The sequence below is a fragment of the Myotis lucifugus genome, unplaced genomic scaffold, assembly GCF_000147115.1.
Source record: "Myotis lucifugus unplaced genomic scaffold, Myoluc2.0 scaffold_1, whole genome shotgun sequence".
Lineage (NCBI taxonomy): Eukaryota > Metazoa > Chordata > Mammalia > Chiroptera > Vespertilionidae > Myotis > Myotis lucifugus.
The window spans coordinates 13,122,755-13,142,719 of NW_005871049.1; the positions used below are offsets into that span (position 1 = coordinate 13,122,755).

At 42.3% G+C, this 19,965-nt stretch overlaps 1 protein-coding gene across 2 annotated transcripts in view; it reads right to left on the reverse strand.

The window, feature by feature from the left end:
• Positions 1 to 19,152, reverse strand: part of TBC1D9 (TBC1 domain family member 9) — an 82,928-nt gene extending 63,776 nt beyond the window's left edge. For both annotated transcript variants that reach the window (XM_023754599.1, XM_023754601.1), the window contains exon 1: positions 19,019 to 19,152. In XM_023754599.1, coding sequence (XP_023610367.1) covers positions 19,019 to 19,133 — 115 coding nt within the window. In that variant the 5' untranslated portion in view covers positions 19,134 to 19,152. The remainder of the gene's footprint in view (positions 1 to 19,018) is intronic.
• Between the last annotated feature and the right edge of the window lie 813 nt (positions 19,153 to 19,965).

Genomic DNA, 19,965 nt, shown 5'->3' on the forward strand with positions numbered 1-19,965 from the left:
GAAAGTGGGCCGGGGCCACCCCATATAAACTATGCCCAGGGCCTCAGGCCCTCTGACCCTCCCCAGATAGTCCAACGGATAAACAACCACAAAGGCCAAACACTTTCACAATGAGCAAGCCCAAATATTAGGGAATTAACCACATGCATATTTCAAAGCATTTCCCCAAAAATCATCAGGGAAACCCCTAGAAAAACTAACCTTTAACTTAAATTCGGGCAAGTGCCCAGCAAGGCAAGGCAACCATTTAGATGCTTGCATTGGTCTAGGAACGTCTGACGGAGAATAGGAACATTTCTAACGTGGCAGGGCCCAGTCAGGGTTGTGCAAAGAAGTCGGAGGCGGTCGGTTCAAGTCCCCACTTCCTCACTTAGAAGCTGTGTGACTTTAGACACCAAGTCAGGTGCAGAGCTCACATTTCCACCTGTCCCACTAGAAGCCTTGTTCACACTTGGGTTAGAGAAATGAAAAGAAATGCGCTATATATGCCAACCACACATATATTATTCCAATTGACACTTAAAACAACAACCAATCTCACCAATAACGGTGAACAGCAGTGACCACAGCTTTCCTAATCAGTTTGTATGCACGTTTTCCTTAATCCTCACACCATCCTATGACATATACACAACTATTCCCCCGTTGGATGGATGAGGACACTGGGGCTCAGAGAAGTGAAGTAACTGGCCCAGCGGGCACACGGTTACGTAAGTGTCAGCACTGGACCTAGGGCAGCAGGACACTGACGCTGGGGTGTTTTGATTACTCTGGCTTCTAGAACAATGCCTTTTTAAAAAAATATATGTATTTTTTTATTGATTTCAGAGAGGAAGGGAGAGGGAAAGAGAGATAGAAACATCAATGATGAGGGAGAATCACTGATCAGCTGCCTCCTGCACGCCCCACACTGGGGATCTAGCCCACAACCCAGGCATCTGCCCTGACTGGGAATCGAACCCTGACCTCCTGGTTCATAGATTGATGCTCAACCACTGAGCCAGGCCAGCCAGGCTAGAATCATGTCTTTAAGGGTGTTGAGGATGCTGAGGGAAATAGTACAGATAAAAAGAGTAATAACCAAGACTTTCTTTAGCTTCTAGAAAATGCAACCTTATTTCCGTCCTTATCTACTTTAGATCCCACAGCGTACAGCCTCCTTCCAGTTCCTTTCTTGTATTTCACCAACAATCTATAAAGATCGCAGTATTCTCTTTAACCCTTACTTGTGTAACTGCTAAGAAATTTTCATAAATAAAGATGCTTCCCCCTTAAAATGAATTACTCACAATAGGCATTGCCTTGGAAGTCCGGTTAGCCTGCTTCTGACCCCGATGCAGCCGCCCAGCCTGTGAGCCTGCAGTGGTGGTCCCAATGAACTCCTTTATCCTCTCTCTTTCTTCACCTTCCTAAGTTCCAGAGAGGGGGGAACACGAAATCCTGGCACATGGCGACAGGCTCTGTTTTGTGTCAAAGGGAATCTGAGGAACCTCCAACTTGCTTGTTGGTCTTGTTAATAATGGATCATTTTGATCCCCTGTGTGGAATCATTCTCCAGTGGCTGACTGTCTTGCCCAACATCCCAATTCCCTTAGCACACCATCTCCCTTCTTGCTAACACCCACTCATCTCTGCCTAGGCCTTACCTGACTGCCTTCTGCTGACACTTCCTCAGACATCATGCCTAGCCTCAGTGGGTCCAAGTTCCTAGCTCCATTCTCCCAGGTCTGGCCTGTCCATCATCAACCGAGCACTGACACCCTCTCCTATCCTGGATCCCCACAGGCCTGACGCCTGCTTTTCAATCAATGGAAGTAATAACTGATGTCCAATCCATTGCAGCAGGGGACCTGTGGTGAATGAGAGGTTTACTCAGGCCAACCTTCAACAATCAGCATAGTTCCAGTGGCCAGAAGGCAAGGAGAGGAACAGAGTATCACCTGGGCATATGAACCAGTTATTGTTCTACTAGAGTGACCACCATAGATGCCATGACTAAAAAAGGTGTTTGGTCATTTGAGAAGGTCCATGGACCACTGATCCTTTTTCAATTCATTCATGCATTCCCCATCAACAGGAAAAAAAAAAAAAGGCTCAGAAATATGGAAGGAACAGCAGCAGTGTATACTGAGCCCAAGTGTGGTTGTTGAAAATCCTTTTCTTTAACCTTTCCATCTGGTTCTACAAACAGTTAGGTGAGTCACTATTATAATAAAGCCAAGACCCTACGTATCTTTATTCAGTGTGAACTTATGCCAGAGGTCTAAATATGCCCAAATCAGATCATTCATTCATCCATCCATCCAGCCAGCAAACATTTGCACAGTAACTTCCCATATATCTGGTGTCCAGCAGTGACAATGTTATGTTGACCTTAAGAAACCTTTGGTTTAGTGGGGAATCACTAGTCTGGGAAATAACATATGAGAGATAACACTATGACTCTGGCCTAATGACAATTCTTAAAATAGGATATCATTCTAAACCATTCATTCTTCAACTATTATTAAAACAAACCATTATTTTCTGCTCCCTGCTGCTATTCACTTACATTTTAGTTTGAAAAGATTCTCAGCACCACTTGTCTTAAATGTCACTCGCCCCTTCCTGGGTGTGCCTCCCATCCTCCTCTCTTCTTTCCTTCTCAGAACATTGGATTCTGCCTGTCACTCTCCTCCCTGGTCACTGAATTATGGCTAATTACTCCTGGGGGCTCTCTCTCAGCATTTCTCATTCCCTCTCTTGCCCCTTGCCCCCTTTCTTCCCTCTTCTTAATTTCTTTCAACCTCCTTTCGGAGGTGGGTGAGCTTTCATTTTTTCTTAGACTATCAAATTACACTGTATGATGGAAATCATAGTACCTACTCATTAGAGTCCTTTCAAATGAGAAAGGCCGTACTGTGTCTGAGTGATTATGGCACCTTGAGTTACAAACTCTAATAACTCCTAGTAATTACCCCTCATATGCTATACACTCGCAGCTTCTCTTCTCAAGACCCTGAGTGACTGATAAGTAAGAAGAATGTCCATAGACCACAACTTCATCATTACGGCCTTCTCTGAAGGGTTTCATGTGAGAGGCATCACTAACAGACCTGGCCTCAAACGAACGGATTTACATCATTACTTCCCCGTCTAGGACAGCTTCCTTCCAATCTGGACAAGCTCTCAGAATTACCGAAGTGAGAAAATATTAATATAGGCTCCATAACAGCGTCAAGTTCGATGATCAAAATGGTACCTTTCAACTATACAGGTAGCACTGCTGTCTGAATAAATTTAAGATAATAAAAGTGATAAAAATCACAAGTGGTAAGATAGTGTGTAATGAATGGCCTGATTAATGCAAAGTCACTGCACAGTTTCCAGGGTCAGCTGGTCACTTCTGCTCTACCTTTCTCTCTTTCCACCCTCTCAAAATATGCCAAGAAAAGGAAACAAGACGCAGACTGAGAACAGAGCGGGTCTGTTACTGGTTCAATGGGCAACTGAAAATACCCTCGTCCAGCTTCAGCTCCCTGAAGCTATGCTAGACAAGAACGATGTAGGATGAGCCACAGCGAGTTCAATGCCACGTGGCTGGGATACAGCCCAGGACAGCAACCTATTCAGCCTTGTTTTTGCAAGGCTTTTTCAAAGTTCCCTTTGAATCTGAGCGTGGAAAGGCTTTGTAACTATGATTCACAATCAAGAAACCACTTATAAAAAAGGGTATATTCTTCTACACAAAACCCCCATATTTCTACAGGACAAAAACACGATAGACAAACTAGGGCCCTAGCTGGTTTGGCTCAGTGGATAGAGCATCAGCCTGTGGATAGAAGGGTCCCAAGTTTGATTCTGGTCAAGGGCATGTACCTTGGTTGCAGGCTTGATCCCCAGTCCTGGTCGGGGTGCATGTGGGAGGCCAGCAGTCAATGTATCTCTCTCACATCAATGTTTCTCTCTCTGTCTCTCCCCTTCCCTTCCACTCTCTCTAAAAATCAATGGAAAAATATTCTCGGGTGAGGATTAACAACAACAATAAGAGACAAACTAGGAAAAAAAGATGTAGTTCAAATCACAGGCAAGGGCTCATGTCCCTAATATATAAATAGTTCCTAAGTGCTAGTAAGAAAAAAGAGCAGCTGCCCAATATCAGACAGTTTACAGAAGAAACAGAAATGACTGGTAAACATATGAAAAATGTCCAACATCACTTATAAAAGAAATGTACATTAAAAATAAGCTAAGATGCCCCTTTCTCGTATCAGAATGACAAGAACCCCAAGTTTGATAACACACGCTCGTTAACAGCACTGGGGAAACTGGCCCTGCACACACCGCTGCGAGACTGGAACTTGCTAAGACCCCGAGGGATGGTGACTTGGCAACAATATCTATCAAAATTCCAAATGCATGTACCCAATGGCCCTGCAATTCCACTTCTTGGTGTTTATCCTTTGGCCATGTCTCACTTGGCTAAAGGACATGCACAAGGTTATTGATTGCAGCATCAATTTTATAGTAAATGTACGAACATAACCTAAGTGTCTATTAATAGGGAAGTGGTTAAATATATGGCATTGCCATATAACGGGATAATAGCAGCTATAAAAAAGAAAAAGAATGACGACATCTATGTCCTGATACGGGAAGACATACTGCTCACGGAAAAGTGCAGAAAAACCTTTCTGTCCGAGGGGCTGGGGGAAGGCTGGGATAAAGCCACACCTGCTATTCGCTTGTGCATGCAAAAAGGATCTGGGGAAGACACGCAAAGCGTGAATACCGTGCTCACTGCAAGTGGGTAACAGGGCTGAGAGGTTTTCCACCGTCTACCTTTTAATATCATAGGCTCTTTGAACCCTATAAATAAATGTATTGTTATTAAAAATATTTACATTTTTCAGAGCGTCTTCGTGACTGTGTCAAAGGCATTCTTTGCTGAGAACATTAATCATTAACTTCAAGAATTTAGGGGAGGCTTGAGGGGGAGCTAAGAATCATCTTTTCTAGTCTCTTCTCTCTTTCAGTTTCCCAAATGTGAACTACAAACCTTAAAGACAGAAACAGTCTCACAACCCCACCTCATATCACCTTTTCTTTTTTCTTCAAATGGTGTTATTTAAATACATACAAACATAAATCCAAGTAAAAACTTCTTATGCACAAAGCTCATTTATAATTAGAAAACCAAAATATATTTTCAAATCAAATGCAGCAAAATTATAAAACTAACAAAAGCCTGCAAAGATCTCATTAATTATAGTGAACAATGAGGTTGCTTTGTTGACAGTAAACTGTCACTTGCATAGGGAACACTGCACAGGTTCCTGGAATTCAGCTTCTGCATTACCTTTCGCTATGCAATGTGGTGACTCTCATTTTCCTCTATTCAAATTCAGAAAACCTTGTGTAGTGTGTTGTGCATTAATGGACCTTCCTTTGGCCAAATGCATCTTTTTTTTTAAATATATTTTATTGACTTTTTACAGAGAAGAAGGGAGAGGGATAGAGAGTTAGAAACATCGATTAGAGAGAAATATCGATCAGCTGCCTCCTGGACACCTCCCACTGGGGATGTGCCCGCAACCAAGGTACATGCCCTTGACCGGAATCGAACCTGGGACCCTTTAGTCCGCAGGCCGATGCTCCATCCACTGAGCCAAACTGGTTAGGGCAAAATGCATCTTTTTTGTATTCAAGCTGCTCTCAGTCATAAATGCAAGTGCTAACCTGAGCACTAGCACCAGGTGTTAGCCCTACAGTAGTCATTCCAATAACCCAAAATAACTTGTATTAAGATTACTTTATGTCCGGCCGTGTGGCTCAGTGGTTGAGTGTTCACCTATGAGCCAGGAGGTCATGGTTCAATTCCCAGTCAGGTCACATGCCCGGGTTTCAGGTTCAATCCCCAGTAGCGGGTATGTAGGAGGCAGCTGATCAATGATTCTCTCTCATCACTGATGTTTCTATCTTCTCACTCTCTCTCCCTCTCTGAAATCAATAAAAAACATATTTTTTAAAACATTATTTTATTTTCATATTATTATTAACATAAAAATGAAATATCAAATTTAAAAATTATCGAGAACTCAGCCTGAGGATGTACGCACAGACCCCCAGCAGGTAGACACCCGAGTACACAGAACACAGCTGGAACTAGTTAATATCTTTGAGAGGAGCTACCTCTGTTCACTGCCCCAGATGAAGACTGCCTTGACCCTGATTTTCCAGTCTCTGAGGGGGTCAGACTCTTTGACCCCTGAGTCTTGCTTCTTGGACTCCCTCTTTCTGTCACTGCCCACAGCTGGGGAGCAGCCAGACCCCATTCCTGTGTTCACTTCCAGGCTCTCAAACCCCAGCCTGGGGCAGTCTCAAACCACCTATGGCCTAGGATGAGAGGGTGGACAATCCATGATGGCATATCCTCATACCGCACAAATAACAATTCTCCATAGAGGGCACACACAATCCAATCTGCATTTCACAGCCTCTCTCATTAAGTCCCAACAAAAACCAAGAAATTAATTTCAGTCTTAAACATCTGTGCAGATTCTTGCTGAATCCAGTTTCTCAAACATAGGGATGCTGTCATATATTTCTGCATTTTTGGTTTAAAAAAATGTAGCAAACACCTAATATCTGTTTCATGGATGAATGAGTGAATGGGTGAATAAATAAATGAATTAGTGAGTGATGAGTTAGCCAGAGAGTAAAAATACAGAAAAGGCAAAATAAAAGAGAGCTCATCCATCCACTGCATGCTGTAGACTCAGCTGAGACATCAGCTGGCCTCTCTTTACGCCTCCAACACCTCTCTTCCATTACCCAATGGCCCTGCAGAAGCAGTATTATCCTTTTCTAATGAAACTCTTTCTCCACATATAATGTTCTTTAAAAAACCAGAGTCTACCAAATACTATATAATAAAAGGGTAATATGCAAATTGATTGAATGGAGAAACGACCGGTAGCTATGACATGCACTGACCACCAGGGGGCAGACGCTCAACACAGGAGCTGCCCCCTGGTGGTCAGTGTGCTTCCACAGGGGGAGCGCTATTCAGCCAAAAGCAGGGCTCAAGGCTGGCAAGCACAGTGGCGGTGGTGGGAGCCTCTCCTACCTCTGTGGCAGTGCTAAGGATGTCCGACTGCCACTTAGGCCCGCTCCCCTTGGGGGCATCCTCCAAGGGCTCCCGGACTGCGAGAGGGCACAGGCTGGGCTGAGGGACCCCCCCTCCCATACTTCTAGTGAACGAATTTCATGCATCAGGCCTCTAGTATATATATGGGGATTCTCATGTGTATTTATTTTTAAAATATTTGCAGGGGCAATACAGGACGTCATTGTGCTATTTTGCCTGTTGCCAAGGCTAAAGCTAAAAACAAGTAGATTTTACTGCACTTAAGTTAAAGAAAGTATTGTGGTAAATACTTTCCCATCAAAAGTGTACAGTGATTATAAAGGTCACTGGCTACAGACTTCAGGCACATTCTTTTAATACCATGTTCAATAACAGTCAGGAATGTTGGCCTCTCTCCAATATAAGGGGAAAGGAAACAATTTTCTCAAGTTCAAGCAGCTTCTGAGTTACATGAGGGTTGCCATTAACTGGTTTCTGGTTTCTCCCCCCCCCCACCCCCACCCCCCCATTTCAGGTTTCACAGGCCAACACACTGAAAACACCTCATTGGGTCTGAGAATGTGAAGCTCTCATAAAAGTCATGACGGTCAAGGTGTACATCAGTTATTTTGTTTCTTTTAAGATGTTCGAGATATGCATAATTTGAACAAATCCCCATAGTTTTAATGAACTCAACTAATGCTAGGAGATTCTGTGATGTGAAAATGGAATTGCATTCAATTACATTCCCTAAGTTCAACTTGTCCATCACAACAGCAAAGAACCCAATGGAGGTGAAGACTCCACTTTCATAGAACAGGCAAAAAAAATGAACCACCAATCAGAAAGAATGTATGCACCCCTATGTTATAGCAGCGTAATTTATAATGGCAAAGATCTGGAAACAGCCCAAGTGCCCATCAGTAGATGAGTGGGTAAAAAAGCCGTGGTACATTTACACCATGGAATACTATGCAGCAGTAAAAAAGAAGGATCTCTTACCCTTTGACACAGCATGGAGGGATCTGGAGAGTATTATGCTAAGTGAAATAAGCCAGTCAGAGAAGACAAGTATCACATGATCACACTCATATGTGTAATCTAACGAACAAAATAAACTCATGAACAAAATAGATCCAACCTGGCCAGTGTAGCTCAGTGGTTGAGCGTAGACCTATGAACCAGGAGGTCACAGTTCTATTCCCGGTTGGGCTCAATACCCAGTAGGGGGCATGCAGGAGGTTTGCTAATCAATGATTCTCTCTCATCATTGATGTTTCTCTCCCTCCCTCCCTCTCTGAAATCAATAAAAATATATATTTTTAAAAATAGATCAAGAGACCTAGAGGCATGGAACAGACTGATGAATCTCAGAGGAAAGGTGGGGGTGGGTGGGTGGGGAGAGATTAGCCAAAGAACTTTATGCATATATGCATAACCCATGGACACAGACAATGGTGTGGTGAAGGCCTGGGAGGGGGTGGGGGGGAGAACAGGTCCATGGTGGAGGGGGTTAATGGGGGGAAAAGGGGGACATATCTGTAATACTTTCCACAATAAAGATAACTTTTTAAAAATAATTATTTGGGTTTAAAATGCCAGGAGTTATTAAATATCCAAGTACTAATCCCTCCTTTATTTAGTTGGTATCAGGACCAGACTTGCCCAGGAAAACAAGAGTCATTCCAGAGAAATTTCTCTTTCTGAGAGCTGTTTTTCTAGATCCTTCAGGGTTTGGGGGGGACTAAGTTTGATACTTCTTAATGCCTGGATCTTCATTCTCCCTGTTAATTCCAGCAAACCACCCTGCAACTTTGCACTAAACAACATTTAAATGCTTATGACATGCATTTACACACTCATTTCTATAAACCCAAGTTCTTCCGGATTGTACTTAGGCAACCTGGACAAAAGCTGCTGCCCTCCCCCCTACCCCCACCCCCATTCCAGAACAGTTAAGCAGGCTTTCTCTCCGCTTCCTACTTTGTGCGAGAAACAAAGTACACAGAATCTAAAGGTGCATAAAGTCTCACGGTACATAGGACTGTTTAACTGTGTGTGATATTCAACTAATGCATTATTCTACTTACAAAGAAATAAGAATAGTTTCACCTGGATTTAAGAAACAAGTAGCCTGCCCTAACCAGTTTAGCTCAGTGGATAGAGCATCGGCCTGCGGACTGAAGGGTCCCAGGTTCGATTCCGGTCAAGGGCATGTACCTTGGTTGCGGGCACATCCCCAGTAGGGGGTGTGCAGGAAGCAGCTGATTGATGTTTCTAACTCACTATCCCTCTCCCTTCCTCTCTGTAAAAAAAATCAATAAAATATATTAAAAAAAAATAAAAAGAAACAAGTAGCCTGACAATGTACCATCCCAGTTACTAAACCAAACATCTTTCCTTTCTTTTCCTTTCTCTTCTCTTCTTTTCCCTTTTCTTCCTTCTTCCTTCCCCCATCCCTTCGTCCTTCCTTTCCTTCTTTCTAATGCAATCTGCTCCTTGTGGGCGAGGCTGTTTTATGTGCACACTATTTTGACCTAGTCCTTGCAAAGCACCGGACTGAGGGCTGCTCAGTAGATTTCTGATACTGCCGCTGCAGTAGATGGATGATACTTTGTTAAGAGAGGACTTCATTTGGAAACGCAGCATCCTCATACCATATTAAACCTGACATGCCTTTGGCTGTCAAAGGACTTTCAGTATTTCATTGGACACCCACAGAAAACATGTGCTATGGGGAGGGGGAACCATCCCCATTTTCAGATGAAAAACACCCTCAAAGAAGTTAAGCACCATGGTCACACATTTAGGAAAGGATATTGCTGGGTGTCCTTCCATTCCAGAAAGTCCTTTCGCTATCAACCACCAAAAAGTTTTAAACTCCTTCACAGCCAATACAATTTACAATGAAAGATAAATATACTTGCTATAAACAATCTTAAAACACACAGATATTCTCTTTGACATTTACACTTTATTGGAAGGACATTTCCAAGGCCATCCAATTTCAAAAATGATTATCCCCATTTACTAAGCTTTTTGAAAATGCTCTCTTCTATTCTGTGTAAGCATTATGGATCCTTTAAGACAAAGATCTAGCTCAGTGGTTCTCAACCTTATGGCCCTTTAAATACAGTTCCTCATGTTGTGACCCAACCATAAAATTACTTTCGTTGCTACTTCATAACTGTAATGTTGCTACTGTTATGAATCGTAATGTAAATATCTGATATGCAGGATGGTCTTAGGCGAGCCCTGTGAAAGGGTCGTTCGACCACCAAAGGGGTCGCGACCCATAGGTTGAGAACCGCTGATGAGTTACAGCAAGGGGGGAATAAGTTATTTAGGACTTCATAAAATCTTTGTGCTCATCTAAGCCTTAAAAAAGTGGGTTATAAGCACAACAGAAATCTGTAAGTGGCCTTTAAAAGTACACATGCTAGAGTTTAGTACAACTATACCATCCCATTATAGGCAGTCCCTGTGACAAACTGAAATGGCCACACACACACACACACACACACACACACACACACACACAAAAGAGGAGGATGTGTCTGTCCTCTGCTAGCTGAAGTTATTATATCCTCATAGATATTTCTATCAAGGGTACAACTTAAGTTATTTAAGTTGTGAAAAAGTCATGGAGAGCTTGCTTGGTCAAACACACCCTCATTATATAGCCATGGTGAACAGAGCCCTGAAAAAAAACAGCCCGTAAATTTATGAATCTTTTTTAAAAAAGAACAAAAAACTGCATGATGCCTTTATGAAGACTCCATGGGATTTGCCATCAGGATGGAGGTTTTCAGAAGAGGGGAAAACTAGCTTTTATGAGGAAGGGTGTGTGTGTGTGTGGAGGGGACAGGGACAGTGAGCTCAGATAAACAGGTGACAGCAAATAAGTGGTTAGTCCGAGGGCATATGGCACCTCTTCCTAAAGATCACAGGTTACACTCAGGCAGGGCCATATCTGAGAGATCAGAAGTGATCCAACTGTGAAATAGAGAACAGGAAGAAAGGGGGTTTGCTGTTTTTATCCTGAGGATTAGCGTCCTGGTCCAGTGACCAGGCTGAGAGCTGAATGTTAGAGTGCAAAAGGGAAATGCCAACGCACTGTTCTGTACTACTCAGACCCCAATTTTCTCTCCTTCTCTCCGTTGCCTGTCAGAGCTGGGTCCTCTACTTTACAGAGCGTGGGGGTCCCCAGGGCTCCCTGAGAGGGGCATCTGCCCAGAAGGGAGCAGCCAGGACAACATCGGGCCTGAGACTGAGGCTATACCCCTCACCGGTTCAGTCCATGCCCTCTGCTCCCTCACTAGCTGCATCCTCCCAACTCACACATATGCACTCACGCATGTACCTTGCAGCACACATGAGCTGTGAGCATGCACTCACACCTCTAGGGTCTTACAGGAACTGTAGTTAAAGGGCCCACATCTGGGTACCGGGATAAATGTAAAGAAGCACTAACACTTTATAATTTTATTAAAAGACAATGATATATTCCTATTGTTTAAATACTATAGAGCAAACAACATTTTTAACTAGTTGGAAGGATAATCGAATTACCTGGAAATGGTACAAGACTTCTTACAATTTATAGTACTCCTGTTGCAAGCACCTAGAAATTCCTAAAAATCACTTTGGTGGAAAATTCCGAGTTTGATTCACAATCTACGTTAAGGAACCGATGAAAAGTGATGGGGCCTCAGTTCCAAAAAATTTACATTCCTAATTAATTCCATAAATCTTGTATATGATTTCATGTCATCCAAAGACCTCCTGATATTCTCACCCATTTAATATCTTTAAAAGAAAAAAAAGTTTGGGGGAGCCAAACTATTGCAATGAACCTAGGAAAAGCACAATAATATTTTTATATCCACAAAGAGAAAAAAAAAGCAGATACTAAATAAAGAAAATCCTTATGACATTTGACACAAATTACATTGATAAAAATCAATATTGTAGGTCAAATTTGCATTTTCCTCCTTTGGTAGCTGCTGGAGGCAAAGACCAACAAGTAGTTTGCATAATAAATGCGAGAGGTCTTTCAGAAGGCTGATGGACGTTGGGGCTTCAGCAAGGGCTAAAAGCAATGGTGGCTGAAGGCAATCTCCTAACCTGATAATCTTTCACAGTTTACCAAACTCTACCTTTGATATGCTTGTTTGCTTTGCTAAAGGGCAAATGTGTATTCCAGTAAATAAAAAGCCATGGGTCCGGAGATTCGGGGAGCCACTCCACTAGAGGGTAAGGCCTCTGCCTGGCTTTCCCCCATGCCTTCTAAATTTCTTTCTTTTTTTAAAAAAAATATATTTTATTGATTTTTTACAGAGAGGAAGGGAGAGGGATAGAGAGTTAGAAACATCGATGAGAGAGAAACATCGATCAGCTGCCTCCTGCACACCCCCTACTGGGGATGTGCCCACAACCAAGGTCCATGCCCTTGACCGGAATCGAACCCAGGACCCTTCAGTCCACAGGCCGAGGCTCTATCCACTGAGCCAAACCGGTTAGGGCTAAATTTATATTTCTTATCTAGTATATCTATTTGCGCATGGCCCCTTCTCCAGATTCTGAATCCTTGCTGCAAAAGGTTGTGGCAGGTAGCGGTAACTTTTTGAGATTGACCTCCCTCACTATAAACATGGATACTTGTTTTCTTTGTGGGAAGCCCATACAAACAAGCCTTTCCCTTGTCTGGTCCTAAATCCAAAGGTTCAGTGCCTCTTAATTACATAACTTGGAATGGCTCCATATTTCGTCCTAAAGACAGTTTAACTAGAAGCCTGCAAATGGGGAAAGTTTGGGAATCTTTTTAAGAAAAATCTAGAGTTAGTTTCCAGACTTCCTCTCTGGTATAGAGGCATGTTACTGAACCCATACAGCACTGGACCGTGACATCACAACAGTGACATCACAACATGGGAGAAGATGAAGCCTTGCTCTGCTTGTTCCCTTCATCTCCTTTTTTTAATATATATATAGACTTCGAGAAAGGGAAAGGGAGAGATAGAAACATCAATGATAAGAGAGAAATCACTGATTGGCTACCTCTTGCATGCCCACCACCGGGCATGTGCCCCAACCAGGAATCGAACCTTGACCTCCGGGTTCATAGGTAGACACTCAACCACTGAGCCACTGGGCTTGTTCTCTTCATTTCCACACTCAAGACTGTATTTCTAAGACTGGGGTCAATTTCCTTTAGCTTCCCAAAGGATGCATGCCAATTTCATCTTCCTCTCTTCTTTTTAATCTTGCTTTTATCCTTCTCTTTCTATATTTAGACCAAATTAAGTACAAATCCAAGCTCTGCCTGTTAACACCAGCATGGTCTCAAGTTAAGACTCAACTTCTCCAGCACTCAGTTCCCTCATTTATAGCAGAGGTGTCCAACCTACGGTTGTTATAAAAACCAAGTTACTGACGTTGAAAAGTTCTCCGCACGTGCCTAAATCACAGAAAGATTTCAGCAAATGTTCGCTCCTTTGCCTGCATATGCTGTCTATGCTAATTGTAAAGTTAATGAAAAAGATATAACCAAGCATTAATAAAATAATATGGTTATACTAACAATGACTTTTTGAAATTTAGCTTTAGACCCTAGGGATTTGAAAATTTATTATGAAGATGCTTTTAGAAATAATGTATTTTACATTATTCATTATAGTAATAGATACGTAAATAATATAAAATGCCAATGGAGTAAAAAAGAGTAAATAAATTAAAGAGTCCAAATGTAAACTTCTTAAGTCCTGCTTATTTTTATTAGACTACCTTGGCTCCTAGGCTAAGAAGATTCTAAAAATTCATTTGTACTACTGAAATGTAAATAATTTTCCTTATTAAGAAGTATTAAACACAATCTAAAAAAAAAACTAAATGAATAAACAGGGTTCACTTTTTTTTTTGTTTAGAGTGCAAACAGAGCTCAAGTCCTCAATGTTCTACTTGACCTTCCTCCAGCAAATACTTGCCCAGCAAGTCTCAGAATACCTGAGCTGAAAGGTTAGGGGTGCATTTCACAGACCTCATCTCATGAACTGGATAGTTCTTCACCAAGCTTTGTACAACTTGGACCAAACAGAAGGCAGAAGAGTTGATTCATCCCAATGAAAATTTCTTCTCCAGACCTCCCATGGAGAGTTAGAACCTTAATGGATCCCACCGAATAGGAAACCTAGCTCCCTAGGGATGTGGAAATCAAAACTGTGAGATGCCCTCTGAAGCAAACCAGAAGCCATTTGACAATTTCAGAACACCTTAAAAAAACAAAAACTGGCCTATCCTTTGAGCTTTCTAGAACACACATCTAATAGGAAAGCAACAACAACAAAAACACAAAGAAATGGGGAAAAGGGTTAATGATTTCTTCATGGCTCTCTGATTTAACTACAGCGGTTCCCCCTTATCCATGGGGAATAGTTCAAGAACCCCCCACCACCCCAGTGAATACCTAAAATTATGGATAGTACTGAACCCTGTATCTGGTTTTTCCTATACATACATACCTCTGATAAAGTTAAATTTATATATTAGGCACAGTAGATTAACAACCATAGCTAACAATAAAAAACAGAACAATTAAAAAAATAGAACAATTACAACAATAGACTGTGATAAAAGTTACATGAATGTCTTTAGGGCCATTAAGTACAATAAGGGCCACTTGAACACAAACACTGTGATACTAACTAGACAGTTGATCTGATAACTACGACAGCTACTAAGTGACTTTCGAATGGGTAGCACATACAGCGTGGATTTGCTGGACAAAGGGATAATTCACACCCCAAGCAGGATAACGCAAGATTTCATCACCCTACTCAGAATGGTGCACAATTTAAGAACTTACGAACTGGTTATTTCTGGAATTGTCCATTTAATATTTTTTACTGCGATTGACAAGGGGTAACTAAAACCGGGGGGGGGGGGGGGCGGGGAGACTGCAAATAAGGGGTGACTACTATACTGGAACCAATACTTCTAAGTTACAAAGTCCCAATTAACTAATTAACCATCTATCTATAGCTGCACTATCTCTATCAAAATCTACACATGTATCTATACAGAGAGAAGGTGGCCCCTCCCTGTCTTCTACCCCAGTCCTCTCTCTGGTAGTCCCATCTGCCACTATCAGAGTCATTTGTGCAAGGAGAGAGAGGGAGAAGAGAGAGGAGAAAGAATAGAGGAAGGGAGGGAGGGAGAGAGAGTACAGAGGATCCCTGACTTAAGATGGTTCAACTTACGATTTTTGACTATACAATGCTGAGAAAGTGATATGCATAAAATATTACATGAGATATTCAACACTTTAATATAAAAAGGCTTTGTGTTAGATGATTTTACTCAACTGCAGGTTAATGGTAAGTGCTTGTGCACATTTAATGTTGGCTACACTACAATGTTCAGTTGGCTAAGTGTATTAAATGCATTTCCAAGGTAGGATATTTTCAACCTATGATGGTTTTATCAGGGTGTAACCCATGGTAAATCGAGGAGCATCTGTACTGTGTTTACTGGCAGAGCTTTCAAAATGCGCATGTCCAGGTAGGGAAGGAGGGGGGAAGAAAGAGGGTATGTAGACACAATTTAAAGTTGCTGATCAAAAACTACCTTTTACAAAAAGCCTGAATATTTGACTTAACTTTTTAAGTTACCTAAACATCAGATAGATACTATTTGTTTTCACAGCGCCCTTTTAAAAATGCCATGTCTCTGTAACTGCAGAACTCTTGAATTGCTCACACTCGGGTGTGAATTGCTTAGAGGAGTTGCCTCCTAACACCTACATGAGATCATCAGCAAGGGGAGGAAAATGATGGGGTGTCAACTATGAATGGCTCTTTATAGTTCCTGTATTTGACATCACTTATCTCCCAAAATCCTCACATTGACTGCTGAGAGGTTATTAAACCATCTTATACATACATAAAAAAAATCAAGCTCAGAAAGGAAGAAACTTCCCAAATCACATCCCTTGGTCTAGGGCAGTGGTTCTCAACCTTCCTAATGCCGCGACCTTTAATACAGTTCCTCATGTTGTGGTGACCCCCAATTTCATTGTTACAAATTGAACATAATGAAAGCATAGTGATTAATCACAAAAACAATAATTATATGTGTGTTTTCCGATGGTCTTAGGCGACCCCTGTGAAAGGGTCATTCGACCCCCAAAGGGGTCGCGACCCACAGGTTGAGAACCGCTGGTCTAGGGCTTGACTCCAGCTGTCTGCTTACTAAGGGAAGAACTGGAAAAGAGGAGAGCCCTTGAGGGGTAGGGAACACACACCTGTGAGAAGAGCAACTTTCCAATTCCCCTGTGGCACTGCCTGTAGCCACTGGCCATGAAGCACACTTGGGGGCCCCACACCCCAAGGTGGTACCTGCCACAGCTGTTAGTATTGCAAACTGCCTAGTCTCAAAGACAAATTCCTGATTTGCACACGACAAAAACAGGCTTTTGTGTGCAGGCCTGGGAACCACCCCTTTATTCGAACCTGATCTCTTCATAAAGTGGGTCCTCTCTGTGCACGAGGACAGCAAAGCAGAAAGAAACATCACTGAGAGAAAATTTAAAAGATCTATATAAATCGAGGAACGTACCATGTTCATGGACCATTAGTTTCAATATTATAAAAATACCAATTTTGCCCAAATTTATTCATAGACTTTACTCTCAATCAAAACCCCAACAGTCCAAAAGTCTTTGTTGCTGCTGTTGTTTTGTTTTGGTGGAATTTAATAAATGGGCTTGAAGATGCTGTGTAAATGTAAAAGAGAAAGAATGCCAAGAAACTCTTAAAGGCCCTAGCCGTTTTGGCTCAGTGGATAAGACGCAGGCCTGGCCAAGATGAGCAGAGGGGTTTTTTTGTTTGTTTTTGTTTTAAACTCATCATTGTGTCAATTCCTACATATATTGCCTGGTATCCAAAAGAGAATAACTTAATTAAAACTGTGGCCCACTATTTTTTGCACCTTTTGCACTCACAAGTTACCAAGCACCATGAACCATTGAGCCCTCCTGGCCAATTCACCCCGAGCAGGTTTCCTACCCATCTGTCATTCATTTGATGAGTAGTCCATGGTGTACTGGTCCAGATGCATGCACATTATAGAAAGGTCCTGAGCTCTTCCAGAAAATGTCCAACAGCTGATACCCAAAACTTGCTCTTCCCTTTACTCCTCACAGGCTAATCTCTTCTTTCTTCAGTTGTCAACTCAAGTGTCACTTCTTCAGGGAATCTTTCCTTGGCCCTACTCCTACCCTGACCCCTGACTAGGGTGAGCAACGTCAAGGTCTTTTCCTTTTGATTTAGTGCTGGTCATTCTCAATTAGACCCCACCCCCCAGGTCTCGCCTTGGAGGCTGATCCCTAGGGACTAGATCGCCAGGACACCCTGCCCCGCTGGCCTGTTGGGTTCCACTGATGGAGGCAGTGGCATGTTTTCCCCATTCCCTTTTTGCTGTGGTCTGAGTTTCTAGGGGTGGCTGCTTTTCAGAGGTCCAAGCCCCTTCTGCTTGGCTCCAGCTCACACTGCCTCCAGCAACATCATTCCTGCCACCTAGGATGGTGACCATGCCCCACTGCTATGCTGTTTACTGGCTCTGGTAACCCTATCTGAGCTGTTCTTCCACAGACATCCCTTCACTTCAACTAGGCTGGATGCTGGTTTCTGAACTAGGCTGTGACCCTGCAGAGTGACAATTTCCTATCAATTTATCTGTATGACTATTTTATCAACATTTGTTTACTCCTACTAGGCTGTGAGCTTCGTGACACTGGCCCTTCAGAAGTTGCCAACAAATATTTGTTAAGTGATTTAGTGAGTTAATGAATGAATTCATATTAGAATCAGAATATACTGTACATAATGAGGACTTTTTAAATGTTCCTGCCATGTTTGATGTGGCACCAACCTTCCAGAGCAAACAAGTTTTTTCTGTGGGTTGAAAATAGCCTTTGTTGGCAGGAATGACAATAATTTCAATTATTCCAGCAATAAGTGTAAAAGCTATGATTTCTCAATTAAAAAGATGCCACTTTATCTGAAATGTCATCAATGATGAGATTCCAAGTGGGCTGCAGTCAGTTACAGCTCTAAGAGTCAGTAGGCATACAGTAAAAATGTTAACTAGAAAAAGAAGGCTCTGCATCTCTGGAGATTCCATAACCTATTGCAAATGACTCCAGAAAATAAACTTAGTAGTTAACATGGTGTAGGAAGGTTAACCGCAGGCAGGAAATGTTCTTTGTTAATACAATAAACTATCAACTCCACATAGCTTAGACTGAAAGGACAATCTGGGATGATCCCATTAGACATGCAAGTTACATATTAATGTATGTAGTTAAACAACTTCTACAAAATGAACTGGAAAATTCTGATTCTAGGACACTGGTCAGAATTTACAGAGTGGGGGTCTGCAGTTCTGCAGATTCCCTTCTCTTCTGTGGTAGAAAAGTGCAGAAAAATCTGATTACTTAGGGACAATCAGATGCACTAGCCAAGATCTTTCAAACCAATAAATGCCATACGATATGACACTTGAATTTTAATCTTGAGAAAACTAGTTTATAAATTACAATCACAACTGAATACATATTATATCAAGAATGTTTTCTTCTGCCGAAACCGGTTTAGCTCAGTGGATAGAGCGTCGGCCTGCGGACTGAAAGGTCCCAGGTTCGATTCCGGTCAGGGGCATGTACCTGGGTTGCGGGCACATCCCCAGTAGGAGATGTGCAGGAGGCAGCTGATCGATGTTTCTCTCTCATCGATGTTTCTAACTCTCTATCTCTCTCCCTTCCTCTCTGTAAAAAATCAATAAAATATATTTAAAAAAAAAAAAAAAAAAAGAATGTTTTCTTCTAAGGGCTTTTAAAAAGCAAAAGTTTACCTAGCACGCAAGCTCCTGGAGGGTAACATTCTGAAGTGGTTGGTCCAGGGTCCTCTCTGTGCTGCAGTCTCTCTCCTGGTTGAACCTTGCCTGTCCCTTCTGGTGACTTTATCATTGTAAAAAATATTCAATTCTGTTCATTCTAACCAACATGGAGAGCAAAGGTCCACTTTCTCTAGTATGCAGTTCAAGATTACTTAAAACCTGTCACCAAGCAAGCTGGTTAGCTGATAAAGGAAGACCTTTCTGATATGGCACAACTTGGGATATGGGTCTGATTTTATAATCCTGAGTGATATGGCATGGTTTTTGTAATAGTTATAATATTAATAATACCTTGTGAGAGGGTGCGGGGAGAAGTGATTGAGTTAAAATAGTTACAATGCAGTTAGACTGCTAATTCCTTTTACAACCACATAACTTGTTTTGCTATGTCTAATTCGGTGCAACAACAAAAAAAATTCCTTTTTCCTTATTCATTCCCTTCGGTCATAACTACTATAGGAAATGACCGCACCAGCTCCTCCTGATTGCTGCCCTGCAAACAAAAGAGCATTTTATACCTGATCCTGCCATTACCACGAAAGGGAATGAAGTAGAAACGAATCGTCCTCCACCTCTCGTGCCCCCATGTAAAGCGACTGCTTTTTTAAAGGGTGGGGGGAGGGAAGCAGTACCGCATTCAGTTCGTAAGAGCTGATACTACCCCCACTCCAGACTAGCTCGTCTCCATTCCCATCACCATCGCCCACTTACGGGGCGCCCAGTACACGAAGCGCCCCCAGCCTGACAGGGTCAGAAAAGAAGCATCTCTTTCAACAGTTTGAAAATCACGACTCCCGAGGCGTTCCCACCATCAGAGTGGGACGGGTGGCTCAGCCCCAGGGCACCGGGCGGTGTTTCGGGTGCCGCAGCCCAGGCCCGCGGCTGGCGCCGCAGCGCTCGCC